Source organism: Seriola aureovittata, chromosome 10, assembly GCF_021018895.1.
Source record: "Seriola aureovittata isolate HTS-2021-v1 ecotype China chromosome 10, ASM2101889v1, whole genome shotgun sequence".
NCBI lineage: Eukaryota > Metazoa > Chordata > Actinopteri > Carangiformes > Carangidae > Seriola > Seriola aureovittata.
Window position 1 is genome coordinate 4,457,110 of NC_079373.1, and position 21,103 is coordinate 4,478,212.

Consider the following 21,103-nt stretch of genomic DNA (forward strand, 5'->3'; position numbering starts at 1 on the left):
CGGATGCTCTTTCCACACCTTTCACAATCTTCTGTGAGAGAAGAGCAGGATGAAGAAAGTTTGCCTACAGAAGATGAAAAGCAAGACAGCAGTGCCAGTGAGGGGGTTCTGAAGGTTACACTGCACGTCTGGCAATAACTGATATATTGTGCTTTATCCTATTATATATGATCAATTTCACACACAAAAAAAAAAATGAATTTGGTGGTTTCCCCAAAGTGTCAATGATGGAAGAATTTGATCAAAAATGTACTGTAGGATGCAGGAAGGGGGGGTTATATTATTGTATTAACTGTTTCAGGTGTTTTTTTTAATACAATAATTACATATTGTAAAACAAAACCATCTGAAACATAAAATACAATTGTATAATGTTTCAGGTGTTTTTTATGATATATAATTATTTTATGTTTCAGGTATAAGCAATGCCACTAAACAGCAGTTTTATGTTTCTTGGGCAAAGCCCTTTCTTGGTTTAAATCCTAGCTCACTGGGCAGTGTGTCATGCCAAGGGAAAATGTCCTCAGCCTATCCCCTCCCCACTGGAGTGCCCCAAGGATCGGTTCTGGGAACCCTCCTCTTTGCAATATTCACCACCTCTTTGGGCCCATTTATCTGTTCACATTGCTGTCATTCCCAGCAAATGACTCCCACTCCCCCTCTGAGCAGATCTCGGCTTGTCTCTGACATATCCACATGGGCGAAGGAATGCCACCTTCAACTAAACCTCTCTAAGAACGAACTCGTACTCATCCCGGCCAGTCAGTCTCTTCATCACAGTATCGATATCAAAATTGCCTCTTCATTCCTTACCCCAACTTAAGTTTCAAGAAGCCGGGGTGTCATGTTTGATGACCAGCTCTCCTTCTCTGACCATGTTGCATCCGTCTCTGGGTCATCGTCAGAAAAATCAGGCCTTAATTGACTCAGTACGCCACCCAGCTCTTGGTCCAGGTCATGGTTATCTCTCACCTCGACTACTGTTACCCTCTTCTGGCAGGCCTTCCTTTGTGCACAGTGAAACCCCTGCAGATGGTCCAGAATGCTGCAGCCAGTCTGGTCTCACATCAGCCTAAAAGGGCACATGTCACTCCGCTACTCATCGACCTACACCAGCTACCCATGGCGACCTGAATCAAATTCATGTCACTAATGCTGCCTTCAGAGGGACTTCTGGGTCTGCACCATCAACTTGAATTCAATCATACAGCCTTATGCTCCTTCTTGGTCACTGCATTCCTCGAAGGAATGTCATCTGGCATTGCCATCCCTGCACAGAAGACAATCACAGTCCAGACTGATCTCATCTGTGGTTAACCAATGGTGAAATGAGCTCCTGAATCCTGAATCAGCAGGTCTATTCCTCTCTATCTTCAAGAATCTCTTGAAAACTTGTCTCTTCCAGGAACACCTCCTTTCCAAACATGTTTAATTAGCATGTACTATGCACTTTTGGTGCACTTCTTTAATACAATCTCCTTGCACCTACTAAATAGATGTAGTACTTAATAATTACCCTAAAATTTCACAAGGCCTAATGTACTGTTTTTATAACTGCTTTCTGCCAAATGAACTTTCTAGGCTACAAATTCCTCTTGAGGTTTCAGCACTGAAATGAATGTACCAACATAACATTTAACTTCTTGTTTTCTTTGTCCATCTAGACATTTATGGTGAGCTTGATGTCTGCCAACGCAAACTCAGACACAAATTGAGAAAGTTTGAGTACATTTTCGAGGGCGCAGCACAGCATGGGAACCAGACACTCCTAAACAAGGTGTATACCGAACTGTACATCACAGAGGGAGTCAGTGGAACTGTTAATAATGAACATGAGGTCAGGCAGATTGAGGCTGCAAACAGGAGACCAGCAGAAGAAGACAAGCCGATCAAATGTGAAGACATCTTTAATCCCCTATTCGGACAAGACAGATTCATCAGAACCGTGCTGACTATAGGAATTTCTGGCATTGGAAAAACAATCTCTGTACAGAAGTTTAATCTAGAATGGGCAGATGGAAGAGTCAACCAGGACATCCAACTCTTAATTAATCTTCCGTTTCGCGAGCTGAATCTGATGGTGAGCCACTACACACTTACACAGCTGCTTCATCATTTTCTTGCAGAGGCAAAAGAATCAGGAATTTCAAATTTTGGCAAATATAAGCTTGTGCTGATATTTGATGGGTTGGATGAGTGTCGGCTTCCTCTGGACTTTGACCACAACAAGCCCTGCTGCAGCGTCTCAGAACCAGCTTCAGTGGACGTACTACTGACAAATCTAATCAAGGGGAACCTGCTGCCCTCTGCACACATCTGGATCACCTCCAGGCCTGCAGCTGCAGATCGTATTCCAAATGATCTTGTTGATCGCGTGACAGAGATACGAGGGTTCAACGACCCCCAGAAGGACGAGTACTTCAGGAAGAAAATCTCTGATCAAAACATGGCCAATAGGGTCATTTCACACGTTAAGGCAACCAGGAGCCTTCATATCATGTGTCATATACCAGTCTTCAGCTGGATATCTGCCACCGTTCTCCAGAGGATTTTAAAAGAAACAGAAATGATGGGAACGGAGGAGGATGGAGGAAGAAAAGAAATGCCTAACACTCTGACACAAATGTACGCCAGTTTTCTGGTATACAACTCGCTGATCAAAACTCGGAAGTATTCAGCAGGAGAAGATTCATCTGAAACACAGTCCCAGGTCGAAATTGATGAAGATGTGATCTTGAAACTTGGAAAACTGGCCTTTGAGCACCTGAAAAAAGGCAACATGATCTTCTATGAGAATGAGTTGACCAAGTACAATATCGACATCAACGATGCTGCAGTGTATTCAGGAGTGTTCACACAGATCTCGGAGAACAACTTTGGATTTCATCTGGAGAGGGTCTTTTGCTTTGTGCATCTCAGCATTCAGGAGTTTTTTGCTGCCATGTACATTTTCTACTCATTCATCTGCTTCAATCAGAACTTGCTGGAACCAGAAGAAACCATCAGCGTCCAAGAGGCTCCCAGTGAAGTAACCAGCCTCCTCAAGAGTGCAGTGGACAAGGCTTTGCAGAGTGAGAACGGACACCTGGATCTTTTTCTTCGTTTCCTTCTGGGTCTCTCGCAGACATCCAATCAGTCTCTGTTGAAGAGCGTTCTGACCACAATGGAGAGCAGTCCACAAAGAAATGAGGAAATTGTTGAATACATCAAGGAGAAGATCCGGCTAAATCCTTCCACAGAAAAATGCATCAATCTCTTCCACTGCCTCATTGAGCTGAACGATCAGTCTCTTTTGGAGGAAATCCAAAACTACCTGAACTCTGGTAGTCTGTCAGTGACCAAACTATCCCCCTCACAGTGGGCTGCTCTGGTGTTTGTGTTGCTTACCTCAAAGGAAGCATTGGTTGAGTTTGACCTGAGGAAATATTCAAGATCAGAGGAGGGTCTTCTGAGGCTATTACCAGTGATCAAAGAATCCAGAGTAGCCATGTGAGTAAAGAACATTAACCTCTACACTTATCAGTCATATGTACAGCAATATCATGTTATGTAATTAATTTTAAATTGATACAGTGAGGTCAGATTATTGGAAAGGGTGCTATGTGTAGCCTTTCAAAATATCAACACATTTTTGCCACATGTATTGTAAAACTTTGATAAACATGATTGCTTGGCTTTAATTGGCATTTAATTTTTAAATGCAAGATCACATTTACTGTTTGATTTGGTTTCTTTCAATTTCTTGTACAAGACAGTAGAGCGGTGTAACATGCAAATTTTATTATTCCCTCATTTGCCACTTACTGCTGTGAGACACTAACAGCTTCAGGTTTTGTTCTGTAATACAGACCTGCAGATTTCCTGCTAAAGTTGAACCAGAGAAATGTGATATAGTGTTTGGAGGCTTGTAAGTTAAGTAAATCTTGTAAGTTAGTCTCAGTGAAACAAATGTTGAGCAAATTATGCTAACATAAGGTTAACTTGTTTTTCACTTCTGAAGGCTTAAAGAATGTAACCTCTCAGAGAAATGTTGTGAAGCACTTGGAGCAGTCCTAAGCAATCCATGTCTGAAGGAACTGGACCTGAGTGACAATGATCTGCAAGACTCCGGAGTAGAACTGCTCTGTGCTGGACTGGCAAGTTCATCATGTCAGCTGAAAAAACTGAGGTGTGGAATTGCTGAACTGGTCATTTATTACAGTCAATTACAAAATCACAGTTGAAACTGTAGCCTAATTTAGTTTTACCCTTCAATTTCAGATTGTCATTCTGTGGAATCACAGAGACTGGCTGTGGCTTTTTGGGCAGAGCACTGAGGTCCAACCCCACCCACTTGATGGAACTGGATCTGAGTTACAATCATCCAGGCCAACTGGGGATGGAGCTGCTGTCCTCTGTACAGAAGAACATTGAACACCTTACAGTCAGGTATAACTTTTGAGTTAAACATCACAAGTTGCTGTTTTATATTTATTCTGTAAACTAATTTAGCAGGCTTTTTACATTGCAAATGGCATGTTTTTGTTTTTTTTTTTCTAGATTGGAAGGCAATGCAGAGTGCTACTTAAAATCATCTCTGAAGAAGAAATGTAAGTTGTTGGGGTTTTTTTTGTTTAATAACTAAATCAAACCAATGGATGACTTTTCTCGACACAGGTCTGGATGTATTATAATCCATGGACACAGGCAGTCAAAAGCTTCGAGGTCCTGTAATTGGTCGTCACGGCCATTAGATGTCACACTAGACCACCAGCATCTCAGACCAAACCAAATGCGTCGTTGGGCACACCTCCGATCTCCCTTTGGCCACAACCTCCCCTCCCCTTACGCTCGCAGTCAGCAAGGTGTAACAGAGCTCAGTGAAAGCGGCCAGTAAACACACTACAAAAAGATTAACTGAATAAAGTTATGCTATGTAAACGAGTCAACATAAAAAAAAAAAACAATCTAACGACAACCGTCAGCCCACGCATGATATGCACCACAGCAATGCTGGCAGTTAGCCAGCTAGCAATAGCAACATTTGCCGAGCACATTCAAAATAAGAGTAATACCAATTTAGCTAACTTATCATGCCGTCACTAATGATAACAGACATGTAACAGTATGTAGCCATCAAGTTACTTACATATTGAGGTGAAGAAGAGCCACTTCTGAGTCGAGCTGGAGCCGTAGGGTTGTCCCACCAGTAAAGCCGGACCAGTACTACCACCATGGTCGAGCTGGGAAAGGAATTAAGCCTCGGACTTGCCCACCGGGACCGGGGTCGCAGGAATGACTGACAGAGCCGGCAAAGGGGAGTAAAAACTTAAAAAAAGAAAAACTTTACTGGTGTTTTTGATGGTCCACCAGCCAGTCTACCTGCGCTCCTGTCTCTTTCTTTGTCTTTTTGGTCAAAACAGTGGTGTCTTCAGTGGAGGACATTCTGAAATATTTTCACTTGAACGCTGTATACTGTTTTGTGCCATCCTGCGTGTGGGCGGGGCCTATGTGTTCAGTGGAGGACCAACAATTTAACAGGAGGGACTCGCATGCACTAACATGCACGTGCTGTATTATTGTTTAAAGTCTCATTTATATAACCTTTTTAAATGTGTTTATGGTTATGTAATTTTAGGTGCTGGGCAACAAAAACATTTTAAAATGTTTTTTTTTGTTTTGTTTTGTTTTGATCAGATGCATGCAAGCTTACTATGGAGGTGAACTCAGCCCATTCACACTTGTCTTTTTCTGAAGACAGCAAAACAATGACACGAATGGAAACAGCTCAGCCATATCCTGACAGCCCAGAGAGATTTGCAGACTGGGGACAGGTGCTTTGTAAAGAGGGTCTGTCTGCTCGTTGCTACTGGGAAGTGGAGTGGACCGGTGAATGGACAGGTATAGGAGTGGCTTATAAAGGAATCAGCAGGAAAGCAAAAGGTAATGATAGTGTCCTTGGCTACAACGATCAGTCCTGGAGTCTACGCTACCATCAAGGTAAATACAACGCCTGGTACAATAAGAATGATGCAGCCATAACTGTCCCCTACTTCAACTCCAAAAGGACTGGAGTATTTTTGGACTGGTCAGCTGGCACTCTGTCCTTCTATGCCATATCCTCAAACACCATGACTCACCTTCATACATTCCACACTCAGTTCTCTGAACCCGTGTATCCAGGCTTCAGGCTCGGATTTGAAGATTCTTCATTGACACTTTGCCCGCTAGAATACCCTTAAATACCCATATTCAATGTATATGTTCATGAAACATGTACATAGAATAAATCAAGACTGGAAAAATGCAAATAATTATGTTCCTATCAGCTTTCTAGCAGGGCTCTCTAGTGACAGTTAAGTGTATATGATTATAGTGTATGTCAAACATCATGTAGAAATACGGAGTCAGCATCAGCGAGTTGTTTCTCCATCCAGCTACCACTGCTTTACAATGACAACTCCTCCAGGACATCCAGGCTGCTCTCTGTCCCTAATGGGTGAGACCAAACACCCCGCCAAAGGACACCTGAACCTGCAGTCTGCACCTTGAGGCACAGGTCTTTCACAATGACCTTCCAGTACAACACCTGCATTAACGGACACCTCACTCCATTACCTCCATCAGACAAACAGCAAGCTGTGACAGCCCAGGGTCATATGACAGTATTTGTTTTGGCCTGTTCAGGTTCTTCCTGATTGGCTGGCCCTTCCCATCTAAGTGAAGGACTGGGTTCACCTGTTTGGAGCCGATGTAAACTGGGTGCCCCCTCTCTCACTTTGCCTCTTGGAAATCAGGCCTGAATTCATGTTACAGCTAATTTAGGTTAGCACTTACATTTTTCCTCGCACTGACTTAATATGTTCCACTTTGCTTATGCTGAGTTCCTCCTTAATAAGTTTTGTTTGTTTACTTGAGTGGTTACTGAGTGGACCTCCCTCCTTTGTTATGCTCTCCCTGAGTCTTCAGATGGAGCCTCCCAACAGAGTGTGCTGCCACCTGGGTTCAGGACTTCATTGCCTGAGTTTATCCCCCCTTCGAGGTCAGCAGTTCTCCCCCACTGTATATATGTTTGTCAAACCTTGTTCATTTTGTTTGTTTATTTATGTTGATTTTATACTTGGAAGTTCAAATCCTTATGTTCTGGCAGTTTGAACATGTTTCCATTGGGAAACCGGTGTTGGTCCTTTTTTTTTTTTTTTATCTGTACAGGACAAAGCAGATGATATAAAACAATATACAAGTGAATGTTCAAGTTTATTCACCTTATGAAAACTGTTTTGTATGAGTGTATAACTGAGAAACCAATGTTTTCCATTTTTGAAATAAAGGTGGTCTGAACTTTTCAAGGAAACAGACAAATAATCTTAATATCTTTAATATTTATTGTGTGTAATGACTTCACTTGTTTCATGTGTTAAACTATTATTGATATTATATTCTAATGTGTTTGAGTTGATTGACAGGACCATGATCATTGAGAAAATAGACAGAAGAAATTGAACAGGCATGTCAGGCCAAACAATGTAATGAATAATTCATGTCAAAACATTACTGCTGTAATTTAAGCATGTTGGCCTTGGCTTTCATTTCACTCATTTTATTCACTCGTAAAAATACAAACTGCAAAACATGTAATTGTAGATTTAAAAAACAAAGCATTTTACTCGTGTTATAAAATTCTGATGTAATTGTGAAGAAGCAGTGAAACTTGATTCTATTTGAAAATTACAAACAAATCATCACTCTTTTAGAAACATGGTTGTAGTTCTCAGTCATATGAAAGGCTTTGTTACAGGTAAATCAATTAGTTGGAAAGTGAGAAATGATTAGATCCGTTTCTTCATCACAACGACTCTCTTCTGTTATGTTGTTGGTCGTTGCTGTGGGTCAGTGCTCTGCAGCAGCTTTGGCTGAGAAGAAAACACAAACTTCAGTATTACTTCTTGCAGTCAGGACATCGTAGGTGTAATAGCTTATGCAAGTCGCACATATACTTAATTTGCATAAGAAATTCAGATTTCAAGGACAGTCCCCTGTAACAGTTTATAGTTGTGTGTCCTTAGGTAAATCCAATACCTGGGTCAGATGTTATTCACAAATATAATGTTTAAGAATCCATTTACCACAACTGTTTGACCCATTTGATCTAAACTGCTTTACAGCAGTAAGATACACTGCTCAAAAAAAAGTAGGGAACACTTAAATCACACATCGGATTTTGATGAACGAAAAAGTGAAATTGAAAATCTTTACTGATGTTCATTGAATAATTTGTTGAGAACGAAATGACGTAACAACGGTCAATGGAAACCAAACCAAAACAATCACAGTGAAAATCAATGTGAAAAATTGAAATCACAGGCTGATCCAACTTGAATTTCATAATGGCAACTCATCATGTGACTCAGTAATGTGTATGACCCCTGCATGCCTGTATGCACTCCTGACAACGTCTGGGCATGCTCCTGATGAGTCCCTGGATGGTGTCCTGGGGGATCCAGACCTGGATCAGGGCATCAGTGAACTCCTGGACAGTCTGTGGCGGTGTCGGATGAAACGATACATAATGTCCCATAGGTGCTCAATTGGATTTAGGTCAGGGGAACGTTAGGGCCAGTCAATGGCATCAATGCCTTCACTATCAAGGTAAATACACCGCCTGGTACAATAATGAGGCAACTGTAACCGTCCCTTACTTCAACTCCAAAAGGGTTGGAGTGTTTCTAGACTGGTCAGCTGGCACTCTGTCCTTCTACGCTGTATCATCAAACGCCATGACTCACCTGCATACGTTCCACGCTGAATTCTCAGAGCCACTTTATCCAGGCTTCAGGCTGGGGTTTGCAAATACTTCACTGTCTCTACGGCAACCAGAAAACCTGTGTTCCTAAAACAGGTATTGCAAAGAATAGCATGGGATAAACTAAGTTGAAAAGGCAACTACAATGGGTTTCTTTGCCTTGAGTCCTTGGCAGGTTTTAGATGGCATTATTTCCAATTGTTTTCAACATATTAATAGTAAATTCCTTTAAGTTCTTATCAAATGGGTTCAAATTATTATGAGATTATTCTTTCAGAGGATCACCTGGCTGCCAATCAGAAACATGGCTCACAGCAGCATTTTTCCAACATGTTTGGCGGCCCTAGTGAGCCAACATTGGCAGTAATTGAGGACGGCAGTGTGAGCCTGCTCCTGTTTCATTATTTCTGTTTGTTTACATTTTTTTATAGACAGTATATGCTTATGCTTATATTTCTTGTTTTATTTATCATATTTTTTGTTGTGTATGTTATTTATTTTTCTTAAGTGTATGTGTTCCTCTTGCCTACTGTCTAATAATAGTTAAATACACAAAAAATGTAATGTAAATAATTCGTGAAATATATATTTCACGCAACACAAAGAGTAAGATGTAATATGTAAATCTCTTTTTGAGACAAAGTTGCAAACATGTCAAGGAAACGGATGTTAATTTTTATGAACTTGCTTCATAATATTCATTTCCTGTAATGACTCTGTAATATTACTCTGTAATATTCCCATACATTTCATTGTTTCTTGAATGTAGACAAGGTTTTGTCAAACAATGTAATAAATAGATAAATTATTAATCTCAAAACAGACTCACTGTAATATAAGACTGTTGGTATTGACTTTCATTTAACTCTTTTATTCACTCATGGAAATACAGACCAAACAACTAAATTGCACTAAATTGCAGATTAAAAAACGATTGATTCCCTCTTGTTATAGATTACTTAATTGTGTAAGTGCAGTGAAACTTGATTCTATTCCAAGACTACAAATAAATCATATCACTCTTAGAAACATGTATGTAGTTTTCAGTCATATGAAAGGCTTTGTTACAAGTAAATCAATTAGTGGACACTTGAAAAAATGATTAGATCCTTTTCTTCGTCTTCACAACGATGTCTTCTGTTGGTCGTTACTGTGGGTCAGTGCTCTGCAGCAGCTTTGGCTGAGAAGAAGAAAACACACAGACTTCAGTATTACTTCTTGCAGTCAGGACATCATAGGTGCAAACATTAATTTACATCCAGGTGCTTATGCAAATTGAATATATACTTGATTTGCATAACAGCAGGACAAACTGCTCTCAGTCACCTGTACCAGTTCATAGTTGTGTACTTTGGTAAATCTGATAACTGGGTCAGATGTTATTTGCAAATATACTAATGTTTAATTTAAACTCACTGAATCCAATACCACAACTGATACTGAAGATACCTTAATCCTTGGCAATGCAGGAGCTGCACCAATATCAATAGTCCTGCAAGTGTTCAAGTTTTTTATTTCCCCCATAGAAAACACACAACTCACACCAAAACACCTGTTGCACACAGAGGGTCACCACATTTCACCAAAGACACCAGAGCCACACTGATCAAAACAACAGCTGAGCCCCGGACAGAGAAACCAGACAGTGAATCCACACCACCACAAAGGGAAATGGCAGATATACCTGGACCAGACATGCTCACTGCCTCTCCAGCCACTCAGTCCCTACACACCAGGGACAACGACAGTGTCACATGTTGCCAGTCTAAGGTCAATATTACACAACAACAGCTGACTGTCACATGGGCAGCTGCTCCTGCAAATATATGGAGTGGGAAAATAGCTTTCTTCTTTGTGTTTGTTCCTAGAGTCACTGTCTTTTTGTGCTTATATCTTTGTGAGAACTAACTGGAGGTTTACACTGAGGCTATTTGAGGCCTGACTTATGGGTTGAAGGCTGGGATTATTTAATGTGGAGAAGGCATATGTCTTTGTGGGTTGATCCTGAGGTTGAAGCCAAGGGGAGGTGAGAACACTAACCTGCCACCAGTTTGCTCTTGCGTGACGCCTCAGCAGCGAGTGTTTGGGACACGTTCATGATCCTCTCCTGCTGCTGCAGAGCTGAGTCCAGCTCACTGAAGTCTAATGGGGCCGATGGTTGTATGTTCTGAACACTGTGGAAAGGACACACACACGCGCGCACGCACGCACGCACACACGCACACACACACACACACACAAAAGTCAGGACTGTAAACCAGCCTGAGTACTGGTACCTTTTAAAATCAATGTAGTGGTAGTTTGAATATAGTAAAATGATCATGTTTCTGACATTATTGTACATTTTATGTTACCACTTAGACATCCAAAACAAACACCTAACCAAAACTAACGTAACCGCAGTATCATCCTAACTCCGGTGTCATCATGTGAGTGTTGTCTACCTGGATTTGGCCAGGAGGTTCTTGATGCGCTCGGCCCGGCGGGAGCGTTCCTTCAGCTCCTCCGGACTCGCAGGCTCGTCAGGGTCCGACTCTACGTACCTCTCTGGGATGGGAACTTTTCGTGGTTTGGACAGCTGCACATTGACAGACAGGTAGTTAGTCTTCAGCCTGTGCATATTCTCATTTGTCCAGGTCATAGTATCCTAAAGGAGTTTTAAATTAAAAAAAACAACTGGACTTGATTATTTGTCTGGGAAGACGTTTCACCTCTCATCCAAGAGGCTTCATCAGTTCATGTACGCATCTGAACAGGCGTCTGTTTTTTCGATTTAAAACTCCTTTAGGGTAGTTAGTCGTATACTGTAGTCCTGTGGTTTAAGGCCAGCCATGGTGTATTTGATGCTACACCAACACTGGACGTAATTTTGTTTTTTCTCCAGTGGAGAAATACAACAGGTTGCTTGGTAATGTTTTGCTCCATTTCCATGTTGACAGTGAAGAAATTGTTCTCAGGTTTTATTATTACATTAATACCTCAGGGCTGAGCTAAAACCTTAGAAAAAAGACCTAGCATGAAATCAAAATTTACTGTATGAACAGTGAAACTCTGTCTTTTTGATAATTTACATGTATAAAGATATTTACATTTACTCATTTGCCAGATGCTTTTATCCAAAGCGACTTACAAGTGAGGGACATCACGAAAGCTTCAGTGCAGCAGGAGACCTTGGTGTAAGCACTATGTGCTACATCTATTCAATAAGTGCAAGGAGATCAGGTAAAGAAGTGCATACTAAGTGCTAGTTAGGCATTTTAAGGTGTTAGGTGTTGTGAGAGGAGGTGTTCTCAGAAGAGAAGAGTCTTCGACAGAGTCTTGAAGATAGAGAGCGACGCCCCTGCTCTGATAGCGTTGGAACCACAGACCAGATCAGTCTGGTATGAGATTGTCTTATGTGACGACATTCCTTAGAGGAACGCGTGGCCAAGAAGGAGCATAAGGGTGTATGATTGAATTCAAGTAGATGGGTGCAGACCCAGAAGTCACTCTGAAGGCAGCATTAGTGAGACTTGATTCAAGGCTGCCATGGCCACTGTAGGTTGATAAGAGGCACAAAGATAACTATAGAAACTTTCACAGCAAAGTGAGTACAGGCCCTGTCACACAGAGAGAGGGTCTGATGGTTCAAATGCTCTCCTGCTGTTTATTCTCTTTCATGTACTGAATTTTTTTTTATGAGTGGCTTAATATTCTTTACATCCTTTGTTTAATCAGAAGATCTGATCAAATAGGACTGGAAGTGGAGAAAAACATTTACACCTATCCATGCTGTGCGAGATCATGGATGTGTCAAAGAGTAAGTGAGGTGACGGATGTTAAGTGCATATTAAACCTGATGCCTCACAACACTGGAACTGTTAGAGGACCGCCATCTTCCTGTGTCTCTGATCCTGTCACGTCCTCACTGAACGACTGTCTGACATCACCTGCACTTCTGTGTCTCTCAGCCAGGTGTGTGTTTACCTCTCGGCTGATATCCAGGTCGTAGTCGAGAGGCTCGACGTCGACCTCTCGTATGTGTGCGGCCGTCGCCGTCACCTTCACCCACTCATCGGAATGAATCCTGCTTCTCTCTTTCACCTGGCTCCGTCCTTCATCGCTCTGACCCTCCGCCCCCAGTCGCTCCTCCTGCCAATCAAACACCTGGAAAGGGGCAGGAGTCAGGATTACACAGCTGGCCAGATGACAGGCAGATCTGCTGATATCAGTTTTAGATGGGAGTCGTAGAAAACATTAGTGTTACTGGACATGTTTGCATTTTAATATTGACAGATATTTGCTGTGTTTAATGTCGGCTATTAATATAATTAATTATCCAGTTGTATGTGAACAGCATGCCTCCACCATGTCTATCTTATATGTAACATTTAGTATTAGTCAATTATCAGTTATTCAACTGATAGTTAATTCAATTCTTTAAGCAAAAATACAAAGATTTTGTTGGTTCCAGCTTCTATGACTGTTGATCAATGTGCGGAAGTCATCTTGAGCATTTTTGCTATTTATGATAAATAATCACTAGATGCAGTTCTCCTGTTACTCTTCAATCAAGTGAAAGAAAAGACAAACCCAGGCGCAGCAGTTGAAGCAGGTCAGAGGAGGTGGGCACAATCTCTTTGTGAATGAAAGCAGTGGGGTTTATGGGGAAATGTTAAAACTAGCATTGACAATATCATTGTTGTAAAATGAGGGGGGGGGGGGGGGGGGGGCTTCTTCACCATAGTCCCACTAGTTTACAGGGTGTTTAAATTATTACATTGTTATGTATTGGTGTAACCAGAATTACCATCCCGCAGTTCTATGTCTCCACCAACCAGAAAAGTTGCAGGAAATATGGTCACAATCTCCTCTACCTGAGTTACAGCACTGAGTAATGGCCAGAAGTGTTTTTGCAGAACATTATGATGTCACATTGAACATGCCCGTTGACCTTTTGGATGCGAGTTAAATTGTGTCATAATTAGCCTATGAATTCGTAAGTCATGGCCAAAAACGTCTTTTATGAGGTCACAGTACGTTGACCTTTGACCTCTGACCACCAACTTCTTATCAGTTCATCCTTGAGTTCAAGTTAATGTTTGTGCGAATAGTTCCCTCAAGGCGTTATTGAGAATCACGTTCACGAGAATGGGACAGATGTACTGACACCCCAGACCCAGCTGTCATGTAAATGCCTCATACAGAGATGCTGTGGGCTCGCTGGTTAAATATATAATGTCACTGCAGTGAGCCGTGCCTCAGGTAGAGGGAGACAAATATGAATTTAACATTTCTGAGCAACCAGAAATAATTAGAGCAAGAAGTTTATCCAGGGATTTGAAAGGATGATGTTTAGTATAATCACCTCAGAGGGGACCGGGCAGATGATTAGTCTGCGTTTCTGGAAGCTGTAATTATACACACAGCACATCCTTCTCCCCAGTGAACACCAGCACATTTGCATCTATAAAAATACTTTCAGATTTTCTGACGAGCACCTGAATGTACATATGTGTGTGTGTGTTTGTGTGTGTTGGTGTGTGTGGTGAGGGGTACTTGTGAGTATCCATCCAAGGAGCATCAAAGCCATGCATGCATCCTTCCCACTCCAGTAGCCTGCAGCAGGGTCTGATCTGTTGGTGTGTTCACATGCTCTGAGAAACACTGCATCCCCATGCCTTGTTGTGCTCAGGAGAATCAAATCCACACACACACACACACACACACACACACACACACACACACACACACACATACAAGAAAAAACAAAAGGACAGAGAGAAAGAACCCCATGCAGACACAGACTCATCAAACCCCCCACCAGATTAGGAAGAACACAGCCAAGAGGAGGTTCAGAAGCAAGAAACTCTTTATTGTCGAGTGCAAATCTCTACATGATAGAAAAGAAAAAAGGGAAAGAGTTGTGCGTTGCTTCTCAGTTACACAGAATTAGGTGGTTATTAGCTGTTCATTTCTCTACTATAGTTCTCTACTGTAATTCTACTCTTCAGCTGAGCAACCTCCTACAACTAGTTTTCTCTCCGTGATCTGATTCACTGTACGTAGCTGTGGAAGGATAAAAGCAATACGGCGGAAAAGCTCCCCACATTAATACTATTCAGGAAAACAAGGAGCAGACAGCGGAGCCATGCTGGACAAAGCTGGAGTTCGACACGGACACAGATTTGAAAAAGGATTTTCTACATGTATGTTGCCGCAAAGATTATTCCATTTGTCTATTATTTAACAGTTTTGATGATTGTTTACATAATTTATTGAGCAAATTGTGAAGTGAACACATCTGGATAAAATAATGAATTTGGCCTCTATGAAACTGTTAAAGGTCCCATATAGTATAAAGGTAGATGTCCATGTGTCGATTGATTATAAAGCAGGTCTAGGTTCTATATTAATACTGTGAAAGTATCAAAGCCTCAGTCCACAGGGAAATGCACACAGCCTACTGAGCCTGAAAACGAGTCTAGATTTAGATGGTTTTTGCTTCTTAAAACCACAAATATATCTTCTTATGGATATTTTAAAAAGTGCACAATATGGGACCTTTAAAATTAATTTTCAGTTTTTATTGACAAAAAGATCAATCAAAAAATTTATGAAGATTTTTTTCTTTCATTAACTGTTGCAGCCTCAAATCTGTTGAGCACTAAGCAGTCAAACCTTTCCCATGTCAAAGTTGTCTGCTCCTTGTTCATACTCTCTTTTTTTTTTTTTTATTGCATTTCAGCCCAGTTGCTTGAACCTGTCCTGTATATTTATGATGCATAAAACAGCACAGCATAGGCCACTTAAAAGTACTCAGGTTGGAGTACAGCTTCTATTTCCAACTTTAATTGTGGCAATGTAACTAATATCAACCACTGTAAAACGATAAAAAGAACCTTGTAGTCCGTACAAGAGAAGGCTGTATTAATGAGGATGTTAATTCAAATATAAAATGGTGTAAACATGTTTTATGCTGGTGGAGTTTATTAAATAAAAATATGCTCTGGCGTTTATGGTTATAGTCACTAACTATGTGACAGACTATGTATTGCTCGCTGTTATAAGGAAATACAATATGAATGATTTATGGGAAATGTAGTTTGATTACAGGCAGATCTCACATCAGTCTGGTCATGGAGTGTGTCACCTGTAACACTAATACCAATCTGTAATACTAATACCAATCTGGTAGTTCTTATGTGTCGTGCTATGTTAACAGAAGACTTCGACATTTTGAATGTTACTGTATTACTTTTTTTTCCCCACTCAGGCATGTTAGCATTGTTAGCATTCCTAACTGAAACCAAGGGGCTCAGCTAGCCGTAAGCTAGCTTTAGTTTAAATGTCAAAGACAGTCCTCTCGGGGTTAAAAGCAGCAGTGTCCCCACATCTTCCTGACGTAACAAGACTAAGCAGCCTCAGTGCTAGCTCCTGCATCGTTCCTATGATTCTGTAGTGGAGACGTGTGCTTTAAACAAACTAAAATGCTGATTAAAGGAGGTAAATTTGGGACAAAGGCAAAACGATCATCAGCAAAACAAGGCACTTGGATTTCATCTGAAGAAAAGAAAGCAGGGAGGTGTGATCATGATTTGTGCCACTAGCATTGCCTCTTTCTTCATTTCATCAACCTGAAAACTTTTTTTGTTTCTTTCTCCAACATTTCCCCGCCTCTCCTCTATATGCTCTATATACCAAATCTCTACGAAATATAACTGTACAACTGTATACTGAAAATATCCCTCAGTAAATAAATAAAAGTGTACAAGTACACAGTATGTAGATGTACATAAATGGGCTCTTCTCTCTACTTTCTGGTGATTAAAAACAGAGAAAGGAAGGCAGAGCGACGCCTCCCATTCCCTTCTCTTCTCAATGGACTTACATTCAGAATTGTGTCAGTGAGGTCCCACCAGGGGGCAGTGGTAACAAGGTTCACTTTGACCCCTGAACCTTTAAAAATATAAAATAAACAGGGAGCGACTCTGTCCCAGTCCAAAACTAGCCGAGCATTCCCCTCAATCCCCTGTTCTCATTTCATCTCCCGTTGTTCTTAAAGCGTTAACCAAGCTAGCTAGCCAGCTGTAGCCAGTCCTGCCCTGTGGCTTGTTAGTGCTTGCAGCTAATGTCAACAACCACTGGTTGCACGGCAGAGAGTGCTAGTGTGTTAGCATTCCTGCTAGGGTTATTATGTGGCTGGGGGCTGGAGGGTGGCATAGCAGCAGTGGTGGTGAAGGTGGTGCTCCCTGTGTCTGCTGCTGCTGCGCGGGGGTGGGGGGTAACGTACGGAGGCCGGAGGATCGGAGGTGCTGGAGGGCAGCCTGGAGGAGGAGGAGGAGCGCTGGCTGGTGACGGTGGAGGTGGAGAGGCCCGTGCAGGAGCGCTCCCCCTGGCTGAGGTTCCTCTTGCGCTCGCGGACCAGCGCCTTCTGATGCCGCTTCATTCGCTCCAGCTGCTCCTCCGCGGTCATTCGGCCCCGAGCCTGGCTGCTGGGGAGCTGCAGGGCCTCTGTAGGCGATGACAGACGCTCCAAGGCACTCTTAGGTCTCTCCTGGTGAGACAGGGAGGGAGGAAAGGAGCGGGGAATTGGAATAACGTCAGGGTGGAAATGAGAGAGAGGATGAAAAGATGAAAAGCAGGCGTAAAGTAGAGGAATATGGACAGTGAGATAGTGTGGTGGAAGACGAGTGTAAACAAAAATGAGAGAGCAATAATAAAAGTGACAGATTCAGAACACTGCCATCACTCACAAAGACAACCTGCACATCAAACGCAGCCTGTGCCTCATATTTGTATTGCATATATCAAACAGCACTGCCTGTTTTGTCCATGAATAGACGGCTCATACACATATTTAAGAATGACTTAACTGTATGATTAGATAGGATATTGTCTGTAACACATGAGGACGTTGCCATCAGGGCTGTTGAGAATCTTTCAGTGTGATCAAGAAAGAGCTGAAACCCTAAACTTGTCATTTAAGACAGGACTGAAACTGATTCTCCAAAAAATCCAGTGAAAAAAAACCAACTGAGTTTCTCCACTGGGTCACAGGTATTTACTGTGACACATCCATCCTTCCCGTTTTGACTCACCCTGGATGCGGAGCTCCCGGGGCCTCTCCTTAGGGTGACGTAGGAAGAGATGGAGGTGGACTGGTTCAGAAGAGACGAGGGGCCTGACAGACCAAGTTGAGGCAGGACAGTTTGGTTTCAGTTGCATCGTGAAAAAAGCAGAAAACACTGACAATGACAAAAGAATCTCAAAGGGAAAAAAATATAGAATATGTCCTTTAGGTGAAATAAAAACCTTCTCAGAATGTATCAACACTAATTAACTTAATTGCAAAACATTATCATCTTTACAGATATAGATTCTTTATTTGATAACATAATGTCTCTGAATTAAAAAAAAATTATAATAACGTTCCACATGAGGGAGCATCTCTCTGAAACATCATGCTGCTCTTGTGGGTGATAATAAATTCATTTAGTGAGGGAGAATTTATTAGAGAGGTAAGTACGTTCTAACTGATGAATCCTCTGGTCTGAAGAGATTGGATTTCTAATGAAAATGTGTTTTTGCTCGAACACAAACACACTTGTCCATGAACATTTAGAGTCTTAATGAATTTATTCAAAACTTCCTGAAAGCAAATTTCCTTATAATCCAATCTTTTTACAACGACAGCATGTGAGAAAAATTACAGTTAGAATCAACCACATCCCAATAAACGTAATGTGTAAATTAAAAACTGTATGAAGGGTTGCTACTCATGTATGTATTTATATTTACATTACATCATTTTCTGCCAAGGAATCACTGGCTTTAATAAAAAAAGGTTTGGTCAAGGAAACAGGAAAAAGGGGATAAGTATTAGTATATTTATTTCACATGTTACTGCTCAGGTACCTTTGCCTGGGAAATACTGGTAGTCAACCTCAGACCCGGTGTTGTGGTGACTCATTCCTGGCAGCTCTGGTTCACTCAGGTACGATCGCAAGTCGGCCTGAAACCAGAGAAGGTTAGATTTCTAAAGATAAGTCAGTGTTCTTTGGGTAAAGTAGGAGTTGTAAAAACGCTGAGGAGAAAAATAAAGTCCTTCAGTTAAAGATGGAAACATTAGCATACCTTACAGTCTCCATTGACGACATACTGCCCGCTCTCCCTGTCCCTCTTCCTCTCGTCTGATTGGCGTTTCAGTCCACGCACGGACGTATGGCGAATGACCGAGGCCTCTTTGGGGAGAGGAGGCACCACAGGGGGCGTCTCTTCGTAGTCGTAGAGGCGGGGCAGTGGTGGGCGGGGTGGGGCGCTGTCCTCTGCCTGGACAGAAACCAGGCAAATGGATTAAGTGTTTTAGAAATACAGTAAGTAAAGGTTTCAGATGCACAACCCTTAAACTCAATCAAACCAAATATGAAGTAAGCTCTGCTGTTTTTTCTTTTTGTTTTTTTCCCAGAAGAAGGGCGACACTCACCCACTTTGGCACGCTGCTGTGAGGCAAAGTATGGGAGAGGATGGTGGGGATGGAGCTGCGAGGAGGAGGCTGGACCTCTGTGCTATGAGAAGGCACTGCCGGGTCCGACACCGAAGGCACTAATTTCCTCTCTGGTGGGACGAGCGTGTGCAAACACAGAGAAATCAGGGTTTCGTTTTTAAATGTAAACAGGGTTTTTAATGTGGATTAACGGTCAGGACTGGAAGAAATTTCTGAACATAATTACATTCTGAGAAGAGAGTAGAAACAGATGCAGATTTCTAATCTAAGATAATAAATGCAGTGTAACCACAGACAATACAAAACTGTTAACTGTTAATTTTGTGCAGAGAGTTTCAAACATTATGAGAATTGCTATGAGAATGTACATTCAGTGATGTGACAGCTCTGGTAATTACTTATTTAGATGCATGGATGATGTCTGGAATGAAGATTAATACCAACATCAATAAATCAGGACATTTATTGCATCTTAAAAACTCTCTTTCTATCTTTTTCTATTTGTTTTCAACTGTAAATCAATCGTGCCGTCTTCCTATAAAACACTGCTGGGCTGCTGCGCTCTTCCCACCTGGGTTCTGCACAGAGTCAATGGTGATCTTGTAGTTGGCTTTGCTGGAGCTCAGTCCCGCCATCACATCTTCGATCCTCCACAGCTCACGCTTCATCTCAGATTTCTCTTGCTACAGTTGGACACAAAATGGATGCAAACATTCAAACCTTATTTGCAGCTTTCACTTCTGGCTGTGATCAACTTCCTTCTCAATGTCACACGTTTGATAATTCATCTTCTTAAGAAAGGATGTGGCAGATAAAGACTGTAAGATTTCAAAACTTAAGGAGAAACAAAACACAGACTGTGACAGATACTGTGCACAAAACATAGAGCAGCATAGAGACTGCTCTGAGCCACACACTCAGGTCTCACCAGAGGGGTGGAGCTGTGGCTCATGTGTGTGTGCAGCGCCATCCTCAGCTGCTCTACTGATCTCTCCAGCTTGCTGTACTCCTCCCAGGCTTGTGCCATCTCCTGCACCACACACACACACACACACAGTCTTAGGTTACATGTACACAGGAGTGTTAAGGTACACAGTCTGCAACACACATGATGTGATTATATGGTTCTCTATATGTACACACACACCCAGTCACACACATATAATGGCATTCATTCAAACACACACACACACACACACACACACACACACACACACACACACACACACACACACACACACACACTCTCACACACCTGATAAAACATGCTGATACTGGGTCTATCTATACGAGGACTAGACGATATTCAATATTATTTTGTTTTTATTTGTAAACAGCAATTTTCACATTATATGAGATTTTGCATTCATCTGCCATAGTGTGATATTTACAAGTGACACTGTATATATTCATCCTGGAAGAATATCATAAAAAAGATTTGATAGATTTCTCCAAACTCTGCGTGCAGCAAAATAACATGTACAGACACACTGTCTTTTAAAAATACACGCAGGCATACGGACCGTGGAGAGGCGTGATATTTGGGCTCTGATGGCGACCAGATCCTCCTGCAGCAGCCTCTGCTGATAGGCGATCTTGTGAGCGTGGGCCGGCTGCTCCTGGAACTGCTCCATCTGCTGGTGGGACACGTCCAGGACGCTCTCCAGTTTGTCCTGAAGAGGGTGAGGAGGTCAACCAGAGACACTCAGAACTACTTCACTGACAGGACGGTGCTGTAGAAAGTGACTGCTCAGCAGGTAGCAGGTTTCCCAAACTGCCTCTAGAGGGCAGCATGTCTCTACAGGTAATCATGAGTCATGGTCTTTTTAGCATCC

The 21,103-nt window shown here is 41.9% G+C and overlaps 2 protein-coding genes across 13 annotated transcripts in view; one reads left to right on the plus strand and one right to left on the minus strand.

Annotated features, from left to right (window-relative positions):
* The first annotated feature begins 1,939 nt into the window (after positions 1–1,939).
* LOC130176451 (NLR family CARD domain-containing protein 3-like) lies at positions 1,940–7,191 on the plus strand. Of its 2 annotated transcripts, none has more exons than XM_056387559.1 (5): positions 1,940–3,489; positions 4,001–4,168; positions 4,261–4,428; positions 4,540–4,589; positions 5,737–7,191. In XM_056387559.1, the coding sequence occupies exons 1-5, from the start codon at positions 2,078–2,080 to the stop codon at positions 6,219–6,221; spliced, it is 2,283 nt and encodes a 760-aa protein (XP_056243534.1). In that variant the 5' UTR covers positions 1,940–2,077; the 3' UTR covers positions 6,222–7,191. The 2 variants fall into 2 exon arrangements, with proteins under 2 accessions (XP_056243534.1, XP_056243535.1); XM_056387560.1 differs by having other exon boundaries at positions 5,741–5,883.
* Positions 7,192–7,341: 150 nt separating this feature from the next.
* The window catches only part of LOC130176450 (pleckstrin homology domain-containing family A member 7-like), a 157,866-nt gene continuing 144,104 nt past the window's right edge, over positions 7,342–21,103 (minus strand). For 8 of the 11 annotated variants that reach the window (XM_056387551.1, XM_056387547.1, XM_056387556.1 and 5 more), the window contains 13 exons: positions 20,792–20,941; positions 20,197–20,298; positions 19,840–19,951; positions 19,248–19,378; positions 18,899–19,093; positions 18,680–18,776; positions 17,863–17,945; positions 17,055–17,318; positions 12,749–12,928; positions 11,227–11,360; positions 10,823–10,956; positions 10,467–10,507; positions 9,633–9,962 (listed from right to left, as the gene is read on the minus strand). In XM_056387551.1, coding sequence (XP_056243526.1) covers positions 10,482–10,507; positions 10,823–10,956; positions 11,227–11,360; positions 12,749–12,928; positions 17,055–17,318; positions 17,863–17,945; positions 18,680–18,776; positions 18,899–19,093; positions 19,248–19,378; positions 19,840–19,951; positions 20,197–20,298; positions 20,792–20,941 — 1,608 coding nt within the window. In that variant the 3' untranslated portion in view covers positions 9,633–9,962; positions 10,467–10,481. Of the gene's footprint in view, positions 7,893–9,632; positions 9,963–10,466; positions 10,508–10,822; positions 10,957–11,226; positions 11,361–12,748; positions 12,929–17,054; positions 17,319–17,862; positions 17,946–18,679; positions 18,777–18,898; positions 19,094–19,247; positions 19,379–19,839; positions 19,952–20,196; positions 20,299–20,791; positions 20,942–21,103 lie in introns of those variants that run through there. The other 3 variants (XM_056387548.1, XM_056387550.1, XM_056387549.1) reach the window with 3 other exon arrangements.